This window comes from Alternaria rosae (genome assembly GCF_020736505.1).
Source record: "Alternaria rosae strain MPI-PUGE-AT-0040 chromosome Unknown BKA58scaffold_7, whole genome shotgun sequence".
Taxonomy (NCBI): domain Eukaryota; kingdom Fungi; phylum Ascomycota; class Dothideomycetes; order Pleosporales; family Pleosporaceae; genus Alternaria; species Alternaria rosae.
This window is the reverse complement of record NW_025763576.1, coordinates 1,512,145-1,533,216: the sequence shown is the minus strand read 5'-3', so window position 1 is coordinate 1,533,216 and position 21,072 is coordinate 1,512,145. Positions and strand designations below refer to the sequence as shown.

At 53.0% G+C, this 21,072-nt stretch overlaps 5 protein-coding genes across 5 annotated transcripts; 2 read left to right on the top strand and 3 right to left on the bottom strand.

Moving 5' to 3' along the window:
* Window positions 1-3,195: 3,195 nt before the first annotated feature.
* On the bottom strand, window positions 3,196-5,466 carry BKA58DRAFT_403687 (uncharacterized protein; the record flags this gene model as incomplete). Its single annotated transcript, XM_046171802.1, has 2 exons — window positions 3,196-5,192; window positions 5,244-5,466. The coding sequence occupies 2 exons, from the start codon at window positions 5,464-5,466 to the stop codon at window positions 3,196-3,198; spliced, it is 2,220 nt and encodes a 739-aa protein (XP_046023503.1).
* A 7,829-nt stretch (window positions 5,467-13,295) lies between these two features.
* Window positions 13,296-13,593, bottom strand: BKA58DRAFT_441846 (uncharacterized protein; the record flags this gene model as incomplete). Its single annotated transcript, XM_046173856.1, has 2 exons — window positions 13,296-13,449; window positions 13,502-13,593. The coding sequence occupies 2 exons, from the start codon at window positions 13,591-13,593 to the stop codon at window positions 13,296-13,298; spliced, it is 246 nt and encodes an 81-aa protein (XP_046023502.1).
* A 437-nt stretch (window positions 13,594-14,030) lies between these two features.
* BKA58DRAFT_319381 (ribonuclease H-like domain-containing protein) lies at window positions 14,031-15,705 on the top strand (the record flags this gene model as incomplete). Its single annotated transcript, XM_046167715.1, has 2 exons — window positions 14,031-14,498; window positions 14,668-15,705. The coding sequence occupies 2 exons, from the start codon at window positions 14,031-14,033 to the stop codon at window positions 15,703-15,705; spliced, it is 1,506 nt and encodes a 501-aa protein (XP_046023501.1).
* Window positions 15,706-16,403: 698 nt separating this feature from the next.
* On the bottom strand, window positions 16,404-17,792 carry BKA58DRAFT_403683 (anticodon-binding protein; the record flags this gene model as incomplete). Its single annotated transcript, XM_046171801.1, has 2 exons — window positions 16,404-16,518; window positions 16,579-17,792. 2 exons carry the CDS (start codon window positions 17,790-17,792, stop codon window positions 16,404-16,406), a joined length of 1,329 nt encoding a protein of 442 aa, XP_046023500.1.
* Window positions 17,793-17,927: 135 nt separating this feature from the next.
* Window positions 17,928-20,510, top strand: BKA58DRAFT_388730 (glycyl-tRNA synthetase). The gene is made up of 4 exons (XM_046170685.1): window positions 17,928-18,319; window positions 18,373-19,842; window positions 19,892-20,110; window positions 20,162-20,510. The coding sequence occupies exons 1-4, from the start codon at window positions 18,080-18,082 to the stop codon at window positions 20,375-20,377; spliced, it is 2,145 nt and encodes a 714-aa protein (XP_046023499.1). The 5' UTR covers window positions 17,928-18,079; the 3' UTR covers window positions 20,378-20,510.
* The last annotated feature ends 562 nt before the right edge of the window (window positions 20,511-21,072 follow it).

Sequence of the window (21,072 nt, the reverse complement as noted above, 5' to 3'; positions counted from 1 at the left end):
GGAAGGGCATGATGCGCGGCTTGTATTATAGTCTATCAAGGAGCTTGAGAGGGCGTGCAAGGTCTAATGAAGGGCGCAAACTGTGACCATAAGTGAAATTTGGGGTTGCGAGATATATCGAGTAGTAGGCGAGGTCCACATTGTAGTTGTGGCGTATGAAAGAAGAGTGTCGCGTCGCGAAAGTGTTGGCCACTGATGACGTATGCGACATCGGAGATAAGACCGCCTAGTTGCAGCGTGCAACTAGTTGACATTTTGATCTTTACAACACTCACGGACATACTTCTTCGACAGATTAAACGACGTCCTGGCACCGGCTGCCGTATCATGCGTCCCGTTCTTTATCAATGAGACTTCGTTGACGAAAATTCGTTGAAAGTTGTGTCCAATGTTGGGATGACGATGACAAGCGCTGGTGTCTGCGTAAGGTATGCAGTACGACGTGTATATCTCTTTCCTCAAGCTCTCATCCTATCAGGAGGAAGGAAAGAATGACAATAGTTTAGCGCACACATGAGCCTACTAGCGAAGAGAAAGCTATGAGCCAGATTGGAACAGAACCAAAAAGCACGACTTCAAACTCGAAACGTGGTCTAGTATTCGAGCAAACATTAGACAGAACCCTTGATCAATGCTGTCATCCTGAAAGGCCGTCGTGACAAGTTGGCGCGCAGATTTGGCCGGTGAGACATGCTGTTTTGGCAGGTCTGCTAGCATCAATTGCAGCAACTCCACCATCATAGTGCGGCGCGGCTGCGCGGACTCAACGTTAGGACTCTCACCTTTTACTTTCGAAAGTATTACTCTGCTGGAGATGGACATTGAGAGCGCAGCAGCTGTCAATCGAAAGAGTAACCGGCGAAGTCCATACACCTCGCATAGGCTGAATGAATGCCTCAGGAAGCCTTACGATCATTTTACCGCACATGAAACAGCGTCTCGAAAGATATTCATGCTAGTCATTCCATCTCTTTATGGGCGATCACCGCTCTTCTAACCTCGATTCGTCACAATGTCATCCTACAATCGCTTGCACGTGCATATGCCTACGCCCGCTTACTGATGCCTGCGGAGCACATAAAACACAAGTCCCATGTACAAACACAGCCGACTTCGCTTCGAGCACGTCCAGCGGCACGGGTAATTCCAAACGACCTTTCTATTATCCGAGCCACACTCTCTACGCCTTGGCCCATAGCAGGACCTATAACGAACGTCCCGCTCCGTGTGTATGCCCTGGTAGTTGACTTGCATGTAGCCGGGGTTTCTGAAGACCTTTACCCGGACGATCGTCTTCGGTTCGGTAATGCTATGGACTTGCGCGTATTCCATTCCGGGTTTCGGATGGAGGAAGCGTTGGTTCCTGCATCTGCAATCTGTTGGTATTAGGCGCGGTTGGTTGCGCATAAAGCCGTAGTATAGGTAGAGGACCGGATTCAGCCTCTGCCTAGGTGAGCGCTCAGAAGTCTGTTGCAGTACGCACTTTCCAAATGGATGCTGGTGTGGAGCTGCCATGTGGGTGTAGAGTGGATCATTCTCGGACTGCTTCCTATTCCAGTATCCTTACTATTACCACCCCAACAATAAGGACATGGTATTTGTCAGATCAGTATGTGCGCTTTGCTGCTCGGCTCCCCAGTTTCTGCGATACGCGGGTGCATTGGCGAGCATAGTGCAGGGTAGAAACCTTAACGCCGTGGCCATGTAACCGTTTTTAACATGCTTTCTCAAACGGTCGTGTTTCCGCTGTGGACTGACTATCTGATCGATCTGATGGCTTCCAAAACCGGCAGAGGTCGTTAGAGGGCTAGACGCCAGAGACCCACCAACAAACGAGTCGCCTCCGATACCAACTCAAAGAATCTCCACTGCAGTCGTCTGTCGTTAGTCATTCGGTACCACGACACCGGTCGTTTTGGGCGACTTCATTGCGAAAAGTTCGCCTCGAGACATCGGCCCCGTAACCAATTGAAACGGGAACCCACTTGTTTACATCCTCTTCAGGACGACGCGCTGCGTCTCGCCACATGGATCTATACGCTACAGCCGCCGACATTGATTGCGGCGCTGCCTCAATTTGCACCATTTCGTAGCCCGATAAGTTTCTGGGTAACACGGCATAGATGAAGAGCACGCGACAGAAGGCTGGAGAAAAGGGTCCCGGTGCCCATTTCCCGTTAGACCAATTCCGACCGATGTTCTATCAAGTTGATAAGCATTGACCTATCCGGACTGTTCTGCACGTCTTTTCGCGGCTATGCGAAGCCCTCGTGTTGTTCATTCAAGCTTGCGCGCGTTCATGTCGATGACGCGACATCGCGCCGCAATCTAATACCAGGGTTGTTCAGCTCATGTAATCCCATTAGTGGCGTTCGTGTGATGGTATTGCTTTTCCCTGGGTTCCCGTCCAAACTGCATGAACTACGCCAATGGCGCGGGCGGACACACTAATGCAGGGTGGGCCTGCGAATCTGATGGTAAGCTGCGACGCGGATCGTGAGGGTTGGATCTGTGGATCGTCGAAAGGGTGGCGACGAAAGGCAGAAGCAGTTGTGTACGTCAGGGTGATGCACTATGTGCCTGCGTGGTCTAACGCAGCTGAGTATGGGCGAGTAAGCAGATAGAAGCGTTGAATACCATAAACATAGAAGTGTTGGTATTTTGATTTGATTTGTATTGCAACGCTTGTAAGCATCTTTCGAAAGGAGAGCAAGATCGACTGTGACAACTGTCGAGTGTAACGATTCCAATAACAGCTAGTAATTACTCATCGCGCTCTTCGCGAAAGCTTCTTCTCCTCTGTAACATAGGAGATAATTTGTGCGCGGATATGGCAAGATATATCTATGTAATGAGACAAAGGTGCGCCGAAATAAATGCATGCAAGCGAGCTGGTGAAAAGCTGACGCAAAGAGACCCGAAATGCGCGTGACTAAAATGAGACCTTCCGACTTTTTAGTCTTCCGTCAATGATGAGACTGCTACTAAATATGTAAGAGAGAGAACATGACTCGTCAATATGTACATCGAATGCAATTGTGTGTCGTTGATAGCGTGACATGAAGCATAGCCGGCCATGCTTCATGAGCCTCCTGGGCTTCGGTTCAGGGACGCGGTGTGGATGGAGTTATTACTATGTGCGTCGTGGGGTGAGGTTGCTGATGATGATGGCTTGATTTACATCTGCGAAGTGTCTTATATGTTGCGTGGGGGTGTTGGGAAGAGAGACAACATAGGGGAGCGAGACTGCGCCGTGGTCGCTGCGCGGTTACGTAGCTTGGTTGGTTGACCTTCTTTCGGAGCAGAGACGGAAAGGAGCTTGGCGGCACCTTCAGACAGGGCGGGCTTGTGTTGGCGCGCTGGTGCACGAGTGGAACGCTGCGACCCTTGGCGCGCAAGGTCGAGCGACGACTTGAGCTCCTCTTCGACAGTGGAGTGATTGGCACGCTGTGAGCCACGTCGAGCCATATCAAGCGAGGCTCTGAGCTCGGTCTCAACTGAGCTGCGAGATTGCTCCTCTTCTTGAGGCGCTTCATCATCCGAAGCGAAGAATGTTCGCCCTTCCAGAGTACGCCCTGGTGGCGTAATGTCATCGTCCTCCTTGTCTTCGTTAAGGAACGCAATCTGTTCTGACAACTGATCGGCCGCAAGACTGAAGCCAAGCGACTTGCGGCTACGACGGGACGGGATCAGCTCAGGGACACTGCCTGCAGAGCTTGCCGAGCGCCTCACAGGGGAGCTCCAAAGACCGCAGCTCTGAGAAGAGGACATGAGGCTGCTGTCGTAAGAGCTTCGCCTGCTTAGTCGAACGTGACTGCTACGCGCCGAGCTGGTCGTGCTTCGACCGGCGTCGAGCATTGGAAAGTGCCGGTCGGACGCGGCGTACTCGTCAAGCAAGTCCTCGTATGTGACTTCTCGTGTGTCCTTGTATTCTTGCGGGACAAGAAGAGAAGGGCTTAGTATGAAGCCAGTGTCGCCGCTGAAACGGTTGGCATGGAAGAATCCTGAGGGTGTCGGTGGCAGGCCAGTGCTGAGGGTGGATGCGGATATCGCAGAAGTCGGGACCAGTTCTGGCACACTTGCTGTGCTGGGAACCAGCAAAGACGAGCGGAAATTGGCAGAGGCGAAACGCTCTCGATCAGCAGACGTGATTCTGGAGTTGCGACGATTAGTTTGCTCGGCAGAAGGAGTGTCGCAACAACGAACACCGTCATCAGATACCCGATCCCACTCGAAGTCACAGTCAGCTTCCAGAGCGTTGTCATAGATGTAGTCGACGTCTTCTTCCCATGACTCTTCTATTGCGCGCCATGTGTTTGACTGGCGACGCTGATAAGGTTTTCGAATAGACATCCTCCTTGGCATGCCGAATGAGCCCAGCGTATCAGACATTTGCGAGGAGGGTCGTGAGGCTGAAGGGTCTGCCCTTGGTGAAGCAGGAGACTGACCTCTACCCTGTGATCTAGTGGTAACAGGAGATCGCGGGTTTTGGAAGGAGAATGATCCAAAGTAAGGCGATCTCGGCGAAGTCGGAGACTTCATTGGGGGCTGTGGTGCAGGTCTTGGGCTGACGAATCTTTCCGGTTCCTCGACAACATCTGCGAGACTGGGACTAAAGGATGGCGGTGTGGTTGCGTGGATGGCCGAATCATCAGGCGTTGTGACTGCATGGCCAAAGTACGAGTCTTCTGATATCTCGGGTAGTATGTCCGGAGTGGACACAGCAGAGAGAGCAAATGAGTCCCAGATACCTGACTCTCGCTTCGACCGCGACAATCTACGTGGGCCAGACGCAGGCTCTTCGTACGCGAACTCAGGTGTACCGAAGGCGGGTCCAAGGGGAAGATGAGGCGACTGTATCGACGATGTGTGCGTATGTTTCCGAGGGCTAGGTTGGGAGAAGCTCTCTATAGATCGGGCTAGGCGAAGGGGTCGTCGCGATATTGGGAAGTGGGGGACAGTTTCGGAATCGTGACGAGGTTCTGGGCTGCGAGGGGGAGATGTGAAGCCCAGAGCAGACGTGGATCTCTCTTCTCCATTTGCTAGGTTTTCAGAAGAGAAGTTCCTGAAATGGACGTCATCGGATGGTGTGACGGGCAACTGCTGTTCGAGAGCAGCTATTTGATGTCGGTCGGTGTGAGAAAGGTGCTGAAAGTCGAATGGGCTCGAGATGCGGCTAATCAGACTCGTACCTATTGTCACGATAAGCAGAGGGCCTTGTATCAAGGAAGACAGTCACTTACTAGCATCCTCGCTTCTTTTGCCTTTCCGTAAGATCGATGATCGTCTTTCGCTCACGTCCCCTTCGAACTCATCGACGTTTATCATGGGCGTCTCGCTCAGCCTCTTGCCCTTCTTCCCTCGGAACAGCGACCTCCTAGATCCGGTAGACTCTTTATGACTCTTGTTGCTGGTGTGACGATGTCCAGGTGGTGAGCCATGCCATGAAGCTTCATGATCAGCCATCTCGGAATGGCTGAGAGACAGTAGTGAAGGGGTCATAGATGTTGCAGTGTTGCTTCTAGACCGTAGATTGAACACGGAACTTCGTCTGGCCGGATGGGCTCTGTGCTGCTCGGGGGAATGCATGCCAGGATGAGTTGAATGCGTTGAGTACTGTTCTGACCAAAAGTCTGAACTTGCGGTAGGAATGGTAGGCCCAATGGCCTGAGAGTCGACGGATGACTGTCGAGACCGGGAGGCATCGGTTTTATGGAACGAAAACATGGCTTGAGAGCCTGAGCAAACCCTCGAAGAATAAAGTCTAACGCAAGCAACGCGAACCGAGCAATGCTAGTATGGCGTGTGCAGGTCCCCACAAGTGGCCGGCAGATGTAGTTATGGCAACAACCATTGAAGTTGACGAGATGACCTGGAGAAACCTGTCGCGCGCACGCGAGCTTGGATGTTGTGAGTTCAGATGCCCGGGTTATACGCCTGCTGGAGGCGTTAGTGATGTACGCGAACGACTTGCCATTGGTACACAAGACCTGAGTTGGAGGGATCGAGGTTGGACGAGGCGAGATGACTGAACTTGGGCCAAGGCTAGGATCCAGGTTTGCCAAATGAGGGTAAAGGTATAGTTGAGATGCAATAGCAACCAAAGTAATATATGCGTACCTGGTCAAGTAGACAACTTATTTGCAGGGGAGGAGAGAACGTAAGAGCCTGAACACGGACCACTGCAGGGCAACGGCTGATGAAGGGGTTCTGCCCTCTGTGTGGGAATAACACGAGGATGCAGTCAAGGAGTTAGGGTCGAGTAAACGTTGGCGAATTGCACAGACCGAAGTGAGACAAGCGGTGGTTGCGAATGAGAGGGAGTGATGGACGGTCCAGGTAGCTGAGCAAAGATTCGAGTAAGGATTGTAATTGCTGGAGAGCGATCATTGGCATATGCCGCAGTATTGCATGCCGTGACACGGGAACAAGAAGCTTTGTGACCGGCAAAGTAACAGCAAATGTAGGGATGATCTCACTATGTAGGAACATGGCCGGCTTGGACGAGCAGCGGAGAGTATGTGGAGAAGATGGAAGGTGCTCAGTGTGCTCCACCAGGTTAGTGACATCCAGGAGGAGCCAGGACAGGGCTCGCTGCGCGCCAGCAGGAGAGAAAGACATGGGTATCTGCCGCTGAGCGACGGCGCCTGAGCATCTGTTAGTGGCTGGGGGATGACGGAAACAGGGGTGCAGGAGACGGGGGATGCCCGACTTCACAGGGCTTGTGAGCCACTGACGATGAGCGCGCAAGTGAACGCGGCCCGACAGGTCGGCCTGCGCAATATAACGTTGCAGGGGCAGATATGGCTGGCGCTGATTGGACATTGCTGCGAAATAAACGGTTAAATCTGCTGCATATCTGCTCTGACCACGTCCAGGCCCGCTATGCTACGAGGCCGTGAGGTCCAATTTGCTTGGAATGTCGGCCGTATGTTGTTGTGCATCCGAGAGGATTTGGCAACGCGTCGAAAGACGCGTAGTGGCTGGGGTAAGCTGTCGCTGCTGTGTTCGCGGACAACAAACCTTTTGTAATACAGCACGCGTAAAATTGTGCTGACAATACGAGCGGATATCCTCAGTCGGGGTCAGTATGATTTTGGCAGCTACGTACAGCATTTGTGCTGTTAGTGCCGAATATGCCGGTTCGCGATTTCAGGCGGGCACGGCGCAAATACCTGCAGGGTTAGGCCTGGTGCTGGGGGCACATGGGTATGCATAAGGCCTAAGCATCAACATGTCTGCCACTTTGAACTGAATCTGTGGCTAAGCTTGTCGACAAGAAGCGCAACTCTAAGTATTGACGCATGTCGTCGTCGTGTACTGGCGCGGAACAATCAAACTGTCAGAAAGGGATCGCGATAAGCGTCCGAGCAGAAGACGAGAGGCTAGAGCGTCGTCCCATCTGCAGATCTTCGCTCGTGAGACGGCAAAACCTGAAACAACCGAAGAGAGCCCCTACCATGGCCGACGATGTGTCCATGGACTCGATACCCCGCCTCACTCCGACGTCTCAATCTACACAGGGCTCGTGGGCGGATCGATCTGAAATCGCGAACAGCCCTCGTCGAGGTCAAAGTCCATGTGGTGATGTATCGGGCGCGGCTAAGTTCCAAACATGTTTCAGAACCCCACGACAGCGACGACCGAATGCTGGCTATCGTGAGTTGTGAGACCACCCTGGTGTGCTTTCCTTGCTGTCCTCCAAGAGACTCAGCATGCACAGAGCGCCACCTTGGCGCAGTCGCACCGCCAACGTAGCATAGCCTTGAGCTTGCGACGATTCTGGGTACGGCGGTGTTGTAACACGGTCCTTCTGCTCGTATCATGCTGTGATGCAGTCGCGTACAACATCAGTAAGGGCTGTAGGTCCTCGCATCTGCCGCTGTACAACGGCTCCATCCAAGATTTCCACAAACATGTGTGACGAACGCCTATCTCTACGCTTTCTTCTTCTTGGGAAATGCGCCTGTAATGAGATCCAATACTTGAAGCGTGAGCCGTGTGGGGGTTGTGGGCCGTCAGCTACTACACCAGCTGCATAGACGCAATGTGAGCACACCGACTGATGTCAACATGTCCGATGATGGTACTACCGTCGTTGAGGTTCTTGTGCAGGTGCATGAGGCCAACGAGCAGGGTAGCGGGTCGTCGGCCTGTGATATCCCCGAGGCTGGAGGTGAAAGCTTGCTCACGTGTGTTGTTGTGCCAAGGATGCCTACCTAAGTAGGTCCATGGACTGCAAAGAACGCCCACAGGTCCTCGGGAACATCCTCCGCCATCATCACAGCTGTGCACAAGACTGTGCACACCAACTCCCACCGACGCCGGAGGTGAACACGTCTCTAGTCTCCATAGTCCCAGTGGTTCCTGGCCGCTGCGTGGTTCCCCTTGTTCCTGCAGTGGTCGCTGGCGGCCGGCCACAGATCGACGAGAACTACTCGGTACCTCCACCTTGCTGCTGCTCCCACGCACCGGCGGCCCACGTCTTAAGCACCACTTCTCTGCGCTTCAACGAGCTGCTCCTATCAGTCGCCTCCCCGTTGTGTAGATGACGTTGCCTGCATAACCAACTGCGCTACTCCTCACGAGAACCTCTCTAGCGGGCTCCTATGTGCTAGGCTCGGCGCCCGAACCTCCGGACACAATCTTCACCGGTGTATCCACACGCCCAGGTGGCTATCCATGCGCCGTAGTCCGCTCTCTTGGGAACTGTTTGCACACAGAAATTACCTCATCGAGTCCAATTATAGGTGTACGTCTTCGCTCCACTTTGTATTCGTCTCGAGGCATTGGGCAACGAATTCGAGGTCCCCCAGGAATATGCTGGCACTGTCAGGGAGCAATGACTGCGCAACTCGTACCTCTTCTGCGACGTGTTCAGGTTTGCATCTTCCAGAGGTCTCTCCATGCTGGAACCTTGTTTCCTGTACCTGCAGGTCGCAATTCCTGCCGTCTAACCTTTTTTGTCAGACCGACAGACCTTAGCTGGAGCCCCACCCAGTTGTCTTCCCCAATACAACTTTAACTAGGGCAATTTGCAAGCTGAAGGACATCTGCTACAAAGCCGAATGCGGGTTCAACAAAGCCGATGCACATAGCAACTCGGAAGCCCTCCGGATCCGCCCTCGCTAGGCTTTAAACTTTGGTTTCACCATTAAGGCGTTCGGGATGCAACGGCTATTGACAGCGGTAGCCACGGTCTCGTTGTACTGAAATTCCAATGACTGTAGGGGATCGATCCGGAACCTTAGGCTTTCCCTGACTGCATCACGTTTCATATTTGCCTGTAACGTCTGGAGCCCATTCTTGAAAGACTTTGATAGATGATTCAGCAACTCTTGCTTCATGTTTGATGTTTCAGGCCATCTGTACCAATGTTTTCTTTACAACTGCTGATGTGGTCTGTAGTGGATAACTCCGAACTGAGAGCGTTCCCACCAATGGAATGAATGTGGCGTCCTCGCTTGCCGACCTTGGCAACTGGTGGACATACTATCCCTCCATCCCGGTGGTTTGACGCGGGCAAACGCAGCCACAGTCGTACCCGTCTCAACAAGAGACGCTCTCGCCTTTTCATGCAACGGGACACTGGCGGATCTATCGAACTTTATCCTCACATTTTGTTGAGACAGCAGCGGATGCAAAAGTACGAGCACCTGTCCCATCAGCCTGATAGGTCAAACTGCGAAGTACTCCAAAACGCGGTCAAGCTCCGGTCGGGACGCAAGTTTCGCTTAACCTTAGGGAACTCCTTGCAGGTAGAACTACCTAGGTGCCTGGTTGTCGGTTGAAGAGCCATTCCGATATTTGGTAAGCGACCAGTACTTAGGTACAGCAATCTATCGATAATCCTTACTCTAGCCTCGCTATGGTGTGAGCGTGGAACGACACTGAGGTCCAGACGGCCGTCAGCTTCGAATCTTGAATTCAGGCGTCAAGCTCACCATGCAAGAATACTCCCAACGGGCTGTGTAAGTTCCGGCCCGCAGTTCTGAACCTTACGCAACGTCAGAATTTTCCTAGATACATGGATTCGCAGCGCGGCCACGGCACGTCTTGAACACAGTCTCGTCATACACGCATTCTGAGATCAACGGTTTATGCGCGGGTTCATTCTAATTCCCGTGCAGTTCTTCGTTTCGTTTCTCGATACGCAACTTGCAAAAAAAAAGAGGGGTAACTTGCATGACGGGAACTACACCACTGTTCAACAAAGCGCCAGCCCAGGTTCAGGAGATCACGGACCTTTTTGAACTTCTCGTGGTCCGTTGACGCCTAGATATTGGACTTTTGAGCAAGTGAGCAAGTTCGGGTGCAACCAGGCCTTGAGAGCCATGATATGCTGTTGGAGGACTTGGACAGCTGGACAAGAGCGGAGGAACCCCGACAAGGGACATCATAGTGTTCATACGCCGGAGTCGATTGTACATGTGCTTTACAGCCACTAATGGGTCATATGTTGGTGATGGCAAGAACCAACAGAGAATGTGCACCATTTGCGCCTCATTGGCTGTCTTTCAACTGTCATCATTCCGTCTCGCTCTTTGCATCAACAGCGACAGAGAGAGTAATGTCATCTTTCTCGTGCCAATCTCTAGCTCATCTCTTACTCCTAGGAGGTGCGCTGGTGGCTCACGGGCCGTGAGACATGGATCAGAATCCTTCGGCTGGCGATCGAAGGGCCACCAACACCACTGTGAGCCGCCCCGTGGCGTGAACTGCAAATTTCATCACCGGTCAAAGCGTTAGACGCACGGCGGTCCCGTGATGCACAATCCTCTTCGGCTGGTCCCTCGAAGGGGCAGGTGTGGGAGGGGCCAAAAGGGTCTTCTGCCACAGCCCTGAGATGTGATGCATGTCGCGCACACCGAATAACACAATACTGTAATCGAACAGGGCTGAAGTGCTGACCGCCTTTTGCTTTGTTTAGTTCATTGCGTCAAAAAGGCCATACATCGGGATGCTGAAGTCAAAATACAATCCCTTGAAATCGTCATCCAACACGATCAGGTAGGGGCACTACAACGTGTGCATCATTTAGCAGTTCCATGACCAATCAGCGCTCCTTGTGGTCCGCAAGGATTGAGACTAAATCACTAACATTGTGGTAAGGCCTACAACTGCCGTTGGTCAATGCAGTACAGAAAAGCAAACATAGGTATACAACAAGCCACCATACGGGCTTAATCTCGGTTGCGAACAAGGCAGACATCGCAATATGCACGATGGCAATCTCAAGCTGCAGGTACGATCGAAGTGCTGGCACACTAGGTCCAGGCCACGCCGTGTCGCCGGAAAGAATAAGCAAAATGGCCCGGATAATTTTGCTTTACATGTCAAAATCAGGTGACTTGCATGCCAACGCATGTATCTTTACATGAGAGAAGGATAGAGCTGTGGATTTAGGAAAAGAAACACCATAGGAGACCGGTCCAGAACACCGATTCTACCCTGCCCTTCGCCAATATTATGAGGTCTTCTCTCAACTTTGTTTTGTCACCACTACATTGCTGAGACAAATAGTCTAGACGACACGATGAAGTACACCTCGCGTCGAGAACGCAGTCTGCTTGTTCATCAACTTGTTGCACGAACCAGGGCCAAGCGGTAAGATTCTAGCGCTGAAACCGTGAGTGGTGGTCAAGCCAAGAAGTGAACAGCCATACCCTACAATTCGGCCGAAGACCACAACAACCCTAACCTCCGCACACGCTCTGAACAAAGCCCATCATGCCATGTTGCAACTACGTGTATGCCTGCCGTGCCGATCGCGGCACATCCCAAGCACCACGTCGCAACCATACTTCCGCAAACGGGCTGACCCTCCCAATCAAGCAACAGATCTACGACAGAACCATTACTCCAATGGAACACGCGGCTACATGAAGCCGTTCCCCAAGGCCGAAAAAGTGACAGAAGTGACAGCAAGCACGTACAAAAACGTGCGCGCCGTTGCGCCAGCCCGCGTGCACCGAAGAGAAGCCGTGGTATTACACCGACTGGATGATCGCTTTCGCTCCGATTTTCTCGACGTTGACACGAGCCCTCGCCTCCCCCTACCTACCCTACCCCTCCCCTGTCATGAACATATCTCCCGTGTCCCGAGTGTGTGGTGAGTTTGAGATCAGAGCGCTGAGGGCTTACGAGTTCGATATGGATTTGAGATGCAAGTTCTAGATGTATGGCGTGGCGCCGAGTGGTGAGTCTGGCCGTCTGAGACACTGGCGGGGATGCGGCAGGTTCCAGTTGGGTATACTTACGTCTTCTGTGTGCGTACCTCGTGTGTCGTTGTTGCTTACCAACGGAGGGAACCTGAGGGGCTGCCGGGAAGTGGAGGACGAACTGACGACCATCTTCCTGTTGGGACGAACAGGCCGGGGAGACGATGGCTCGCTTACTGCTGGCGCTCGTGATCACCTTGCTGTGGGCAAGCGAGTGAGGCCGTGATTTCTTCGCACTGATGGTCCTTCGAACCCAGAGTGATGATCTTCGGATACTAAGACCGAATGTGAGCGCAGGGTGGAAAGTAAGGCTGACGTACTCATTGGGGAAACTTCGGGCTACCGGTGATATGCCGTAAGTGTATCAATGCGCACTATATACCACATTCTCTGATAAGGGTAAGTGTTGAGATAGGTTTAGAAGACAACTCCCCTGCTGCGATGGAAAAAGGGAGAGGACTCGTCGTAGACATCGATCGCCGATTAGGAGGTGGCATCAAGCTAATCCAGTTACTACCGAGATCACTGGATTGGAGAATATGGCTGTGTGTGTGTACATGATCTTTTGCGTAACGTTCAGGATCTTTGCAGCGTTTTGCTTCCAAGACGTTTCCCGGATTCGGCAAGCTCTCGCCTACTTGCGGTTGCAATCCGCCTAACCGATGGCCTTGGGAGAGTATGTTCATCTCATGATTCAGTGTCCATCCTGCAGTTATCAGCGTGTTGTCCCAGTCCTGTAGATTGACCGAGTAGGAGTATGCTTCTGTGGGCTTGATCATAGCAGCGGAAAACGGACGAGACGATGAGGTCAGTTTGTTCCTGTTCATGATCCGTGTCTTGTTGTAATATCTCCTACATAGATTTCCAGGCAGCTGAACATGTTGTTGAGCCAGACCCCACTGTCATCTGTCGCCGTCCATCAGCGATGCAGCAGCTCAACAAGGCAACCGTAGATGATGAAATTTTTTGTTTGCTCGTTCTGTGTGGTATTCCATATATACAATCCCGCAGTAACGAAGCCTGAAGCAACCGGTACGCCCTTGATCTGTATGCGCTTCCTTTCATTACCACCTCTTAGTGTCCCTCCTCGTGGTGACCCTTATCCTCGAAGAACAGTTGCTCGGCAACAAGGTATCCAGCGAATGCCACGGTGGCTATGCCGAGGCCAGGGAAGGAGCCCTTGAAGCGGTTGAAGCGGGTGAAGGGTCCGGTGTATCGCCATTGCTCACTGGGAAGGTAAGTATGTGTGGGTTGAGGCATGTCCGTAGTATAAAGCGTACTATCGTGCCCATGGGTCGCCCTTGGTACCGTTCGCAGAGGCAGCGGCGAACTTCTTGGGGTCGAAGCCGGTGATGGAGGGGCGTGGTGCCATGGTGATGGAGCTGGGACAGTCAGTATTTGTTGCGCACAGAGATGACCGTGTCAATTGAGCGCGTCGTGAGTGCTTACGTACTCTGTAAGCCTCGTGAGCAGCTGGTGTGAGGCAAGGCGGTTGTGGAAGCTGGCGTCGTTGGTTCCTGGACCTTCGTCAGTCGCATCTCGACATGTCTTGGCGGCGAGCGACCATACGCACGGCCTCCACACGTCGTCAACTGCGGTTGCTCTCCCCACACCATTCACACGTCGCCCGCACCCCATCGCTATCACCACCCCAGACGCGTTCGTACAGCCTGAGGATACGCTACGGCTCTCGTGAGCTTCATCTAGGCATCCAAGAAGATCCATCATTCAGTCAGCTGCACGAATATCCACGGAGTCCATCTCACCCACGTACACGCGAATCAGCGCAACCACTACAACAGCTTCACAATGCCGCCTCACGGGGGCCGCTTCCCCGGTCACAACCTCTCGAATCCCTTCGCGCATCTCTCGGGCCCAATACCACAGCAGCAGCAACAACCGCTGCACCAGCAACACCAGCAGCAGAACATGCAACATGCAGGCTTCGGCGGCGGCAACCAGGCACACAATCTGAATCTTTTCGGCCAACATCAGGGCGGCTTCCAATCAAATGCACCGCTGGGTGGTGGACTGGGCGGAGCCGGGCTTGGGGCAGCAGCAGCAATTGGCGGGGCAGGCGGAGGCACAGGACTCGACGGGCATGAAGCGCGTATGAGATTTGCCCACGGCGCGCAAATACAAGAGAATGCTGCTCGTGGTCAAGACGGCGCTAAAGGCATTGCAGGACAGCGGATACGGGAAGTCTGGCGGTCGAATCTGCACCAGGAGATGGACATGCTGCGCTCGCTCATCGACCAGTACCCCTACATCAGCATGGTCAGTATGCCATTTTCCTACTAGCCGGTCGGACTGCTCTTACATGGGAGCTTTGTCTGATGCACGTAAAGTCAGCCGTCAACGGCGGCGCAACGTCTTCTTTTGATGGGGTAGTTTCCATTCTACCTCTCCCACCCTTTCATGGACTTCGTGCTCACATTCTGAACAGGACACCGAGTTCCCCGGTGTTGTCGCGCGACCTATCGGAGACTTCAACTCCAAAGCTTCATATCACTACCAAACCGTGCGCTGCAACGTCGACTTGCTCAAGATCATCCAACTCGGCGTCACTCTCTTCAACGTACAAGGCGACATCCCGCCATCGCATCTGGACATTACAGACTTGAACTACAAGCCAAAATCGATGCAGCGACATGCTAACAACATCGTCGTCTGCCCATGCACATGGTCCTTCAATTTCCAATTCTCCCTCGAAGATGACATGTACAACGAGGAGTCAATACAGATGCTCAAGAAGTCTGGCGCCGATTTTGAAAAACACAAAGAGCTAGGCATCGACCCTGTCGAGTTCGGCTCATTACTTACCACATCGGGCATGACTCTGTCGGAAGATGTCAACTGGATATCGTTTCATTCTGGCTACGACTTCGCATACATGCTCAAGATGCTCACCTCACAATCACTACCCGAGGACGAGGATACATACCGCAAGCTCGTCAATGTCTTCTTCCCCAAGTTACTCGATGTTAAGTACCTTTGGCGACATGCGAACAACCTTGTTCGGCGCGGTGTTATTGGATCGACTGCAACCAATATACTCAACAATCTGGGCACAAAGTCTGGCCTTCAAGATCTCGCCGATGAGCTCGGCTGCCAGCGCGTAGGCAACTCACATACAGCAGGATCCGACGCATGGCTGACAGGGGTCGTTTTCTGGGACATGAAAAAGAAGATCTTTGACGGAACCATTCCCGACGAGATGAGCGGCCATATGTGGGGTCTTACTGGTGTCGGACCACCAGCCAGCGCAACGGCGCAACAAGCTGTCATTGCCGCACAGGGGGCTTCGCAAGGCTTGACAGGCTTCCAGCAGGGTGTTAACAACACCTTCTATCCCGGAAACGCAAGGCACGGTGTCGACGGACCAAGCACACCCACCAACCACCCAGCTGGTCTGGCATCAAATACTCCTGGACCCACAGGCATGATGACCCCGGGGGGATATGGCGGATACGGCAACAAGTAGAATGGTGGCCATTTGCGGAATGAAGGAGAGTCGTCCAAACCTCCTCTTCTGATCCCGGGCCATGATGGATTCTCTTACAACGAATTTTTGCCAGGCAACAATTCGCATGGTGGCCGTGGCCATTGGTGGAATGGAAGATAGTATCCCGAAGGTTCCTTTCTGAAGCCGGGCCTTGCTCGTCATTCATACGGTCACCCATCTGGTGGCCATTGGTATCATGAAAAGTGGTATCCCATAACCCCTTTTCTGAGCCTGCATCACAGTGGCGCTTCGCACAACAGTCGCTCACCTGGTCCCTCTCATTATGGCGGTCGCGGGCGTCATTCTTGGACTGGTTGTCGAGTCAGCGGCAACATGGGCGCGCCACACAGTGCTTGAATGATCAGGGTGTATTCCAAAGATTGAGAGTAATTATCAGCGTCTTGGGGTGATTTGAAAAGGCACATGGACGGGGTGGCGTAGGATAGTATTGTACGATACCCGGGTCAGTGCGGATCATACTAAATGGTATGATCAATGCTATTATTGCATTCATTGATCACTTGCACAGGAAAGCGCGTGACTGACATTGAGTGTCCTTGCTGATTCCCAACAGGGAGCTGACAGAAGCATGAATAACCTGTTATGCAAGATAGTATAGCATTTACTTGTAACAACGCAAGTAAAGTGTTGCAGACAAGTTTCCCAACGTGAGACATCTACATATTGAACCTCGTCCTCTGCTTCTCCATGCGGCCCTTCCACTGCCACTCCTGGCCACTCTTGAACTGGATACCGCGATCTATCCTGCGAAGTTTGAGTGTCATTCTCGGTCTGTTCATCACGTTAGCCGTCCAATCTCGATGACATGTGTAAAGATAGAGTGAAACTTACCCAATCTCCTGCATACCCACTTTGACATCCTCCACACCCGGAAGCGGCTTGCCATCCGACCCCACGATAGGTTTCTCGGTCTCGCGCTTATCCCTAAACACGTAGCGATGTCTCCTCACAAAGATGTAATCGCGCTGATTGTGCAATGTAAGGACTTGGCGTCCTTCCAACTCTGGTTTCGCAGGGAACATGTTCTGGAAGAGATGGGCTGTGAGGATACCGAGGGGAGTTTTGAACTGGTTCAAGATGAGCTCGGGGTAGTGGCCCGTGTCGTTTGCGTGGCGTGGAAGTTTCTTTCCTTCGACCCAGTTTGTGAGGGAGAAGTGGAAATGAGGTCCGTCGGGTAGGGTGACAATGTCGAGGCCGTCGGGCTTCTTCTCGTGTTCGGCTTGCATGAGGATGACGAGGGCTGTGTAGCCGCGTGCGCTAGCGAAACCGGCGATTTCCTTGACGCTGTACTTGTGCGCGTGGACGTGCTGCGTGCGTCTTATGTAGGTGCTGTTGGGGAAAAGGGAGGTGAGGATCTCGGCTTCTTTGTGGAGCGTCGAGTTGATGCTTGTTGTGATGAGGATCTGGGGGTCGTCGGTGCGCGGGTTGAATATCGAGGGAAACTTTTGCTTGAGGAATTCGGGCGAGAGTTCGAGGTTTGTTGCTGTGGATGTGGCGCTGGGACTGGAGGCGCGTTTCCCGGGTTTGGAAGAGGCGGTGTCGGAGTCGAGGTCGGAATCGTTGGAGTCGAGAGAGGGTTCGGATTCGGAGTCGTCGAGCATGCTGTCTGCTTCGTCGTCCTGGCTGTCGTCCGAGTTGTCTTCGCCTGCTTTTTGGTCGCGCTTCTTCAGTTTCGCTAGTATGCCCTCCTCCTCGCCGTCTTCGCCATCCTCGCCATCCTCGCTCTCCTTCTGTGCTGCTTCCTCTTGCTCCACCTTTCTCCTCTTTGCCAGTCTCTCCACATCAATGGCCCATCCCAGCGCATCCTCTTCGTCGCCGACTGGTTCGTCCCATACTCGCTTGCCGTCGATAGTCGCAGGCTTGTTGTGTGCTAACCGCTCCTCTCGTAGTGCTGGGTTCTTCTCTTCCTCGCGTTTGCGACGCAGCCTTGCGTCTCGCTTTTCTGATTCGCGCGCCTTCTTGATGGAGAGATGCGCCGCCTGTCTGCGCAATTTGTTCTTGGGCTTGATCCCAGAGGCAACATTGGGGCTCTTAGAGAAGGCCATGCTGAACCCAAGTTACGTTACTGGTCCGTATTGGGGAATCTGTTTTGGTGTGTGTCGCACTCGTCGTGGAGTGCGCAAGAGCAGTGCTGCTCAACTTTTCGGTGGAGCCGCGGCCTGTGCTTTTCCGCAATCTTGGCGCGCCACACATTAGTAGAGCCTCAGGCGTCTCGAGATTCGAAGCATCGCTTTTCTTGATTTCCGTGCCCAAAGTTTGTAGCCCTTTTGTACATTAGACCCTGTCGCTCATTAGTGTTCTCTTGTTGCATGCAAGAGAGGAGCCGTAGTATATGCGCCGCCTAATTCCAGTGCGCGTCCCCCAACTTGCTTCGCGTCTGCCTCTACGTAGGCCCGTCCAATATCGTGCCCCACCTCCGCCGACTCATCCCACCAAGCACTTCTCGTCCACACCACCCCTCTTCCGATACAAGGTCACCTTGCCCCAGCGGAAGAACGTCGCCATGCCGAGCGATACTACCACACACAAGGGCAAACCCTTTGAGCGCGCTGCCTTCGAGCAGCTCATGAAGGTGAGTGCGACTGCCCCAACACTGCCCAGTCATACTAACAACAGCCATTGTAGCACAAGTACTTCTATGCGCCCTCATTCGATATCTACGGTGGTGTCGCTGGCCTCTACGATTACGGCCCGCCCGGTTCTGCCCTCACCGATAACATCGTCGACATATGGCGCGAACACTTCGTCCTCGAGGAGGACATGCTCAAGGTTGAGCCCACTATCCTCACCACACACGAGGTCCTCAAGACGTCCGGACACGTAGACAAGTTCGCCGATTGGATGTGCAAAGACCCCAAGACGGGTGAGATCTTCCGAGCCGATCACTTGGTCGAAGAGGTTCTCGAGGCCAGATTGAAGGGCGACAAGGAGGCACGCGGCCAGAAGGTCGAGGCCGAGGAGGAGGACCCCAAGAAGAAAAAGAAGAAGGTCAAGAACATCTCGGCCGTCAAGCTTGAGGACTCCATGGTCAAGGAGATTGAAGAGGTACTGGCCAAGATTGACAACTACAACGGCGAAGAGCTCGGCCTCCTCATGAAGAAGTACGACATCAAGAACCCCGCTACCAACGGCGAACTCCTACCGCCCGTCGCATTCAACCTCATGTTCCAGACCTCCATCGGCCCCTCGTCCAATCTGCCCGCATACCTACGTCCTGAGACCGCCCAGGGTCAGTTCGTGAACTTCCAGAAGTTGCTAGACCACAACAACCAGCAAATGCCCTTCGCCTCTGCCTCCATCGGCAAGTCGTTCCGTAACGAAATTTCCCCGCGACAGGGTCTGCTACGTGTGCGAGAATTCTTAATGGCTGAGATCGAGCACTTCGTCGACCCGGAGGGCGGCAAGAAACACCCACGCTTCGAGGAAGTCAAGGATGTTGAGCTTGAGCTGCTCAACCGGGACGTACAACTTTCAGGCAAGACCACTGTTGAGACCACCAAGATTGGCAAGGCTGTCGAAACGGGTCTCGTCGACAACGAGACACTCGGTTACTTCTTGGCCCGTATCCAGCTGTTCCTCCTCAAGCTCGGCGTTGACCCAAAGAAAATCCGCTTTAGGCAACACATGGCCAATGAAATGGCCCATTACGCCGCAGATTGTTGGGACGCCGAGCTGCTCACATCATATGGCTGGATTGAATGTGTCGGTTGTGCTGACCGTAGCGCATACGATCTCTCTGTTCACATGAAGAAGACCGGTGCACCTCTGATTGTTCGTGAAACACTGAAGGAGCCGAAGAAGGTTGAAGAGTGGCAATGCCAACTCGACAAGAAGAAGTTTGGTCCCACGTTCAAGAAGGACGGCAAGACTGTCGAAGCAGCCATCGAAGCACTGTCGCAAGATCTTCGCGAGAAGCTGTCTCTAGACCTGGAGAAGGAGGGCAAGATCGTCATTGATGTTCCCGAAGTTGGTGATGGCAAGGTTGAGGTACCAAAGGAGCTCATCACCATATCGAAGCAGACCCGAGTAGAACACACACGTGAATACACACCAAACGTCATCGAGCCGTCATTTGGTATTGGCCGCATATTCTACGTAAGTATCTATACTTTGAAAGGTTCACGTACCTTGCTGACAGATTAAGGCTCTATGTGAACATGTTTACTGGACCCGCGAGGACGACGAAGCCAAGGCTGTCTTGTCTTTCCCTCCGGCCGTCGCACCGACCAAAGTGCTTATCGTGCCGCTCAGTTCAAACCCAGACTTTGATCCGTTTGTACGGAAACTGAAGGACAAACTGCGGAAGATTGGCGTGTCTAACCGCGTCGACGCTTCCGGTGCCTCAATCGGCAAGCGCTATGCCGTAAGTCACCTGTTATCCCCATATTTTCGATCAGAATCTAACACGTCCTAGCGTAACGACGAGCTTGGTACACCCCTCGGCATCACTGTTGACTTCCAGTCCGTCAAGGACAACACATTCACACTCAGAGACCGAGACACTACTGGGCAGGTGCGCGCAAGCCTAGAGGAGATTGCCCAAGCTGTTTCGAACATCGTCAAGGGCGAGGAGAACTGGTCGGATGTTGCTGCACGGTTACCCAAGTTTGAGGGGCAAGAAGTCGACTGATTGCATAAAGCATGTCTATAGAAGAACTGCGTCCTAATGAGAAACATAGCCTGTGTATTAGATGTAACGTCACGCTGACATCGAATCGGACGAACCTAGCGTATTTTGCTTGCCAATTTTATCACTCGCTCTTTCCTTGTATCACGCCGTGATGTCTAATTCGCCCGTGCCGTAACTGTGCGTTTGACACTCTAGCACACCGCACTTCGCGCCACTTCTCTCTCTCGCCTTTATCTTCATAGACAACCCACCTGCTTACTTTGACCCATGTGAATCTCCTAATTTCGGACACATGGACGCGGCACGGATGCGCATCAGAAGAAGTAGAGGCCTGCAAATCAGCCTCACTCCTGGGTGTACCTCCCGGGATCCGGGTTGTCCGGCACCTTTCCCGTATACTGCAGGATCGCCCGGCCGACTTCACAGCTGGAATGCTCCTCGATAGGCTGATCGGCTTTTGATGTCTATCACTTGCTATGTATGGTTCTTTATGGAGACAAAATATTAATTACTCATACCAGCACCGGCAGCTTAATACTCCGGCATCCCTGGTTGTCGACCCGTTAATTCTCTGGTTTGAACATCGGGCGACACCCGCTGCATCTGCTAGGATCAAACGTGGCCAGCAATGACTCTTTCGCGTCGAGCTTACTCTTCTGTGTGCTAGGTGAGAAAAGTCTCCGAGGAGGGTTGTG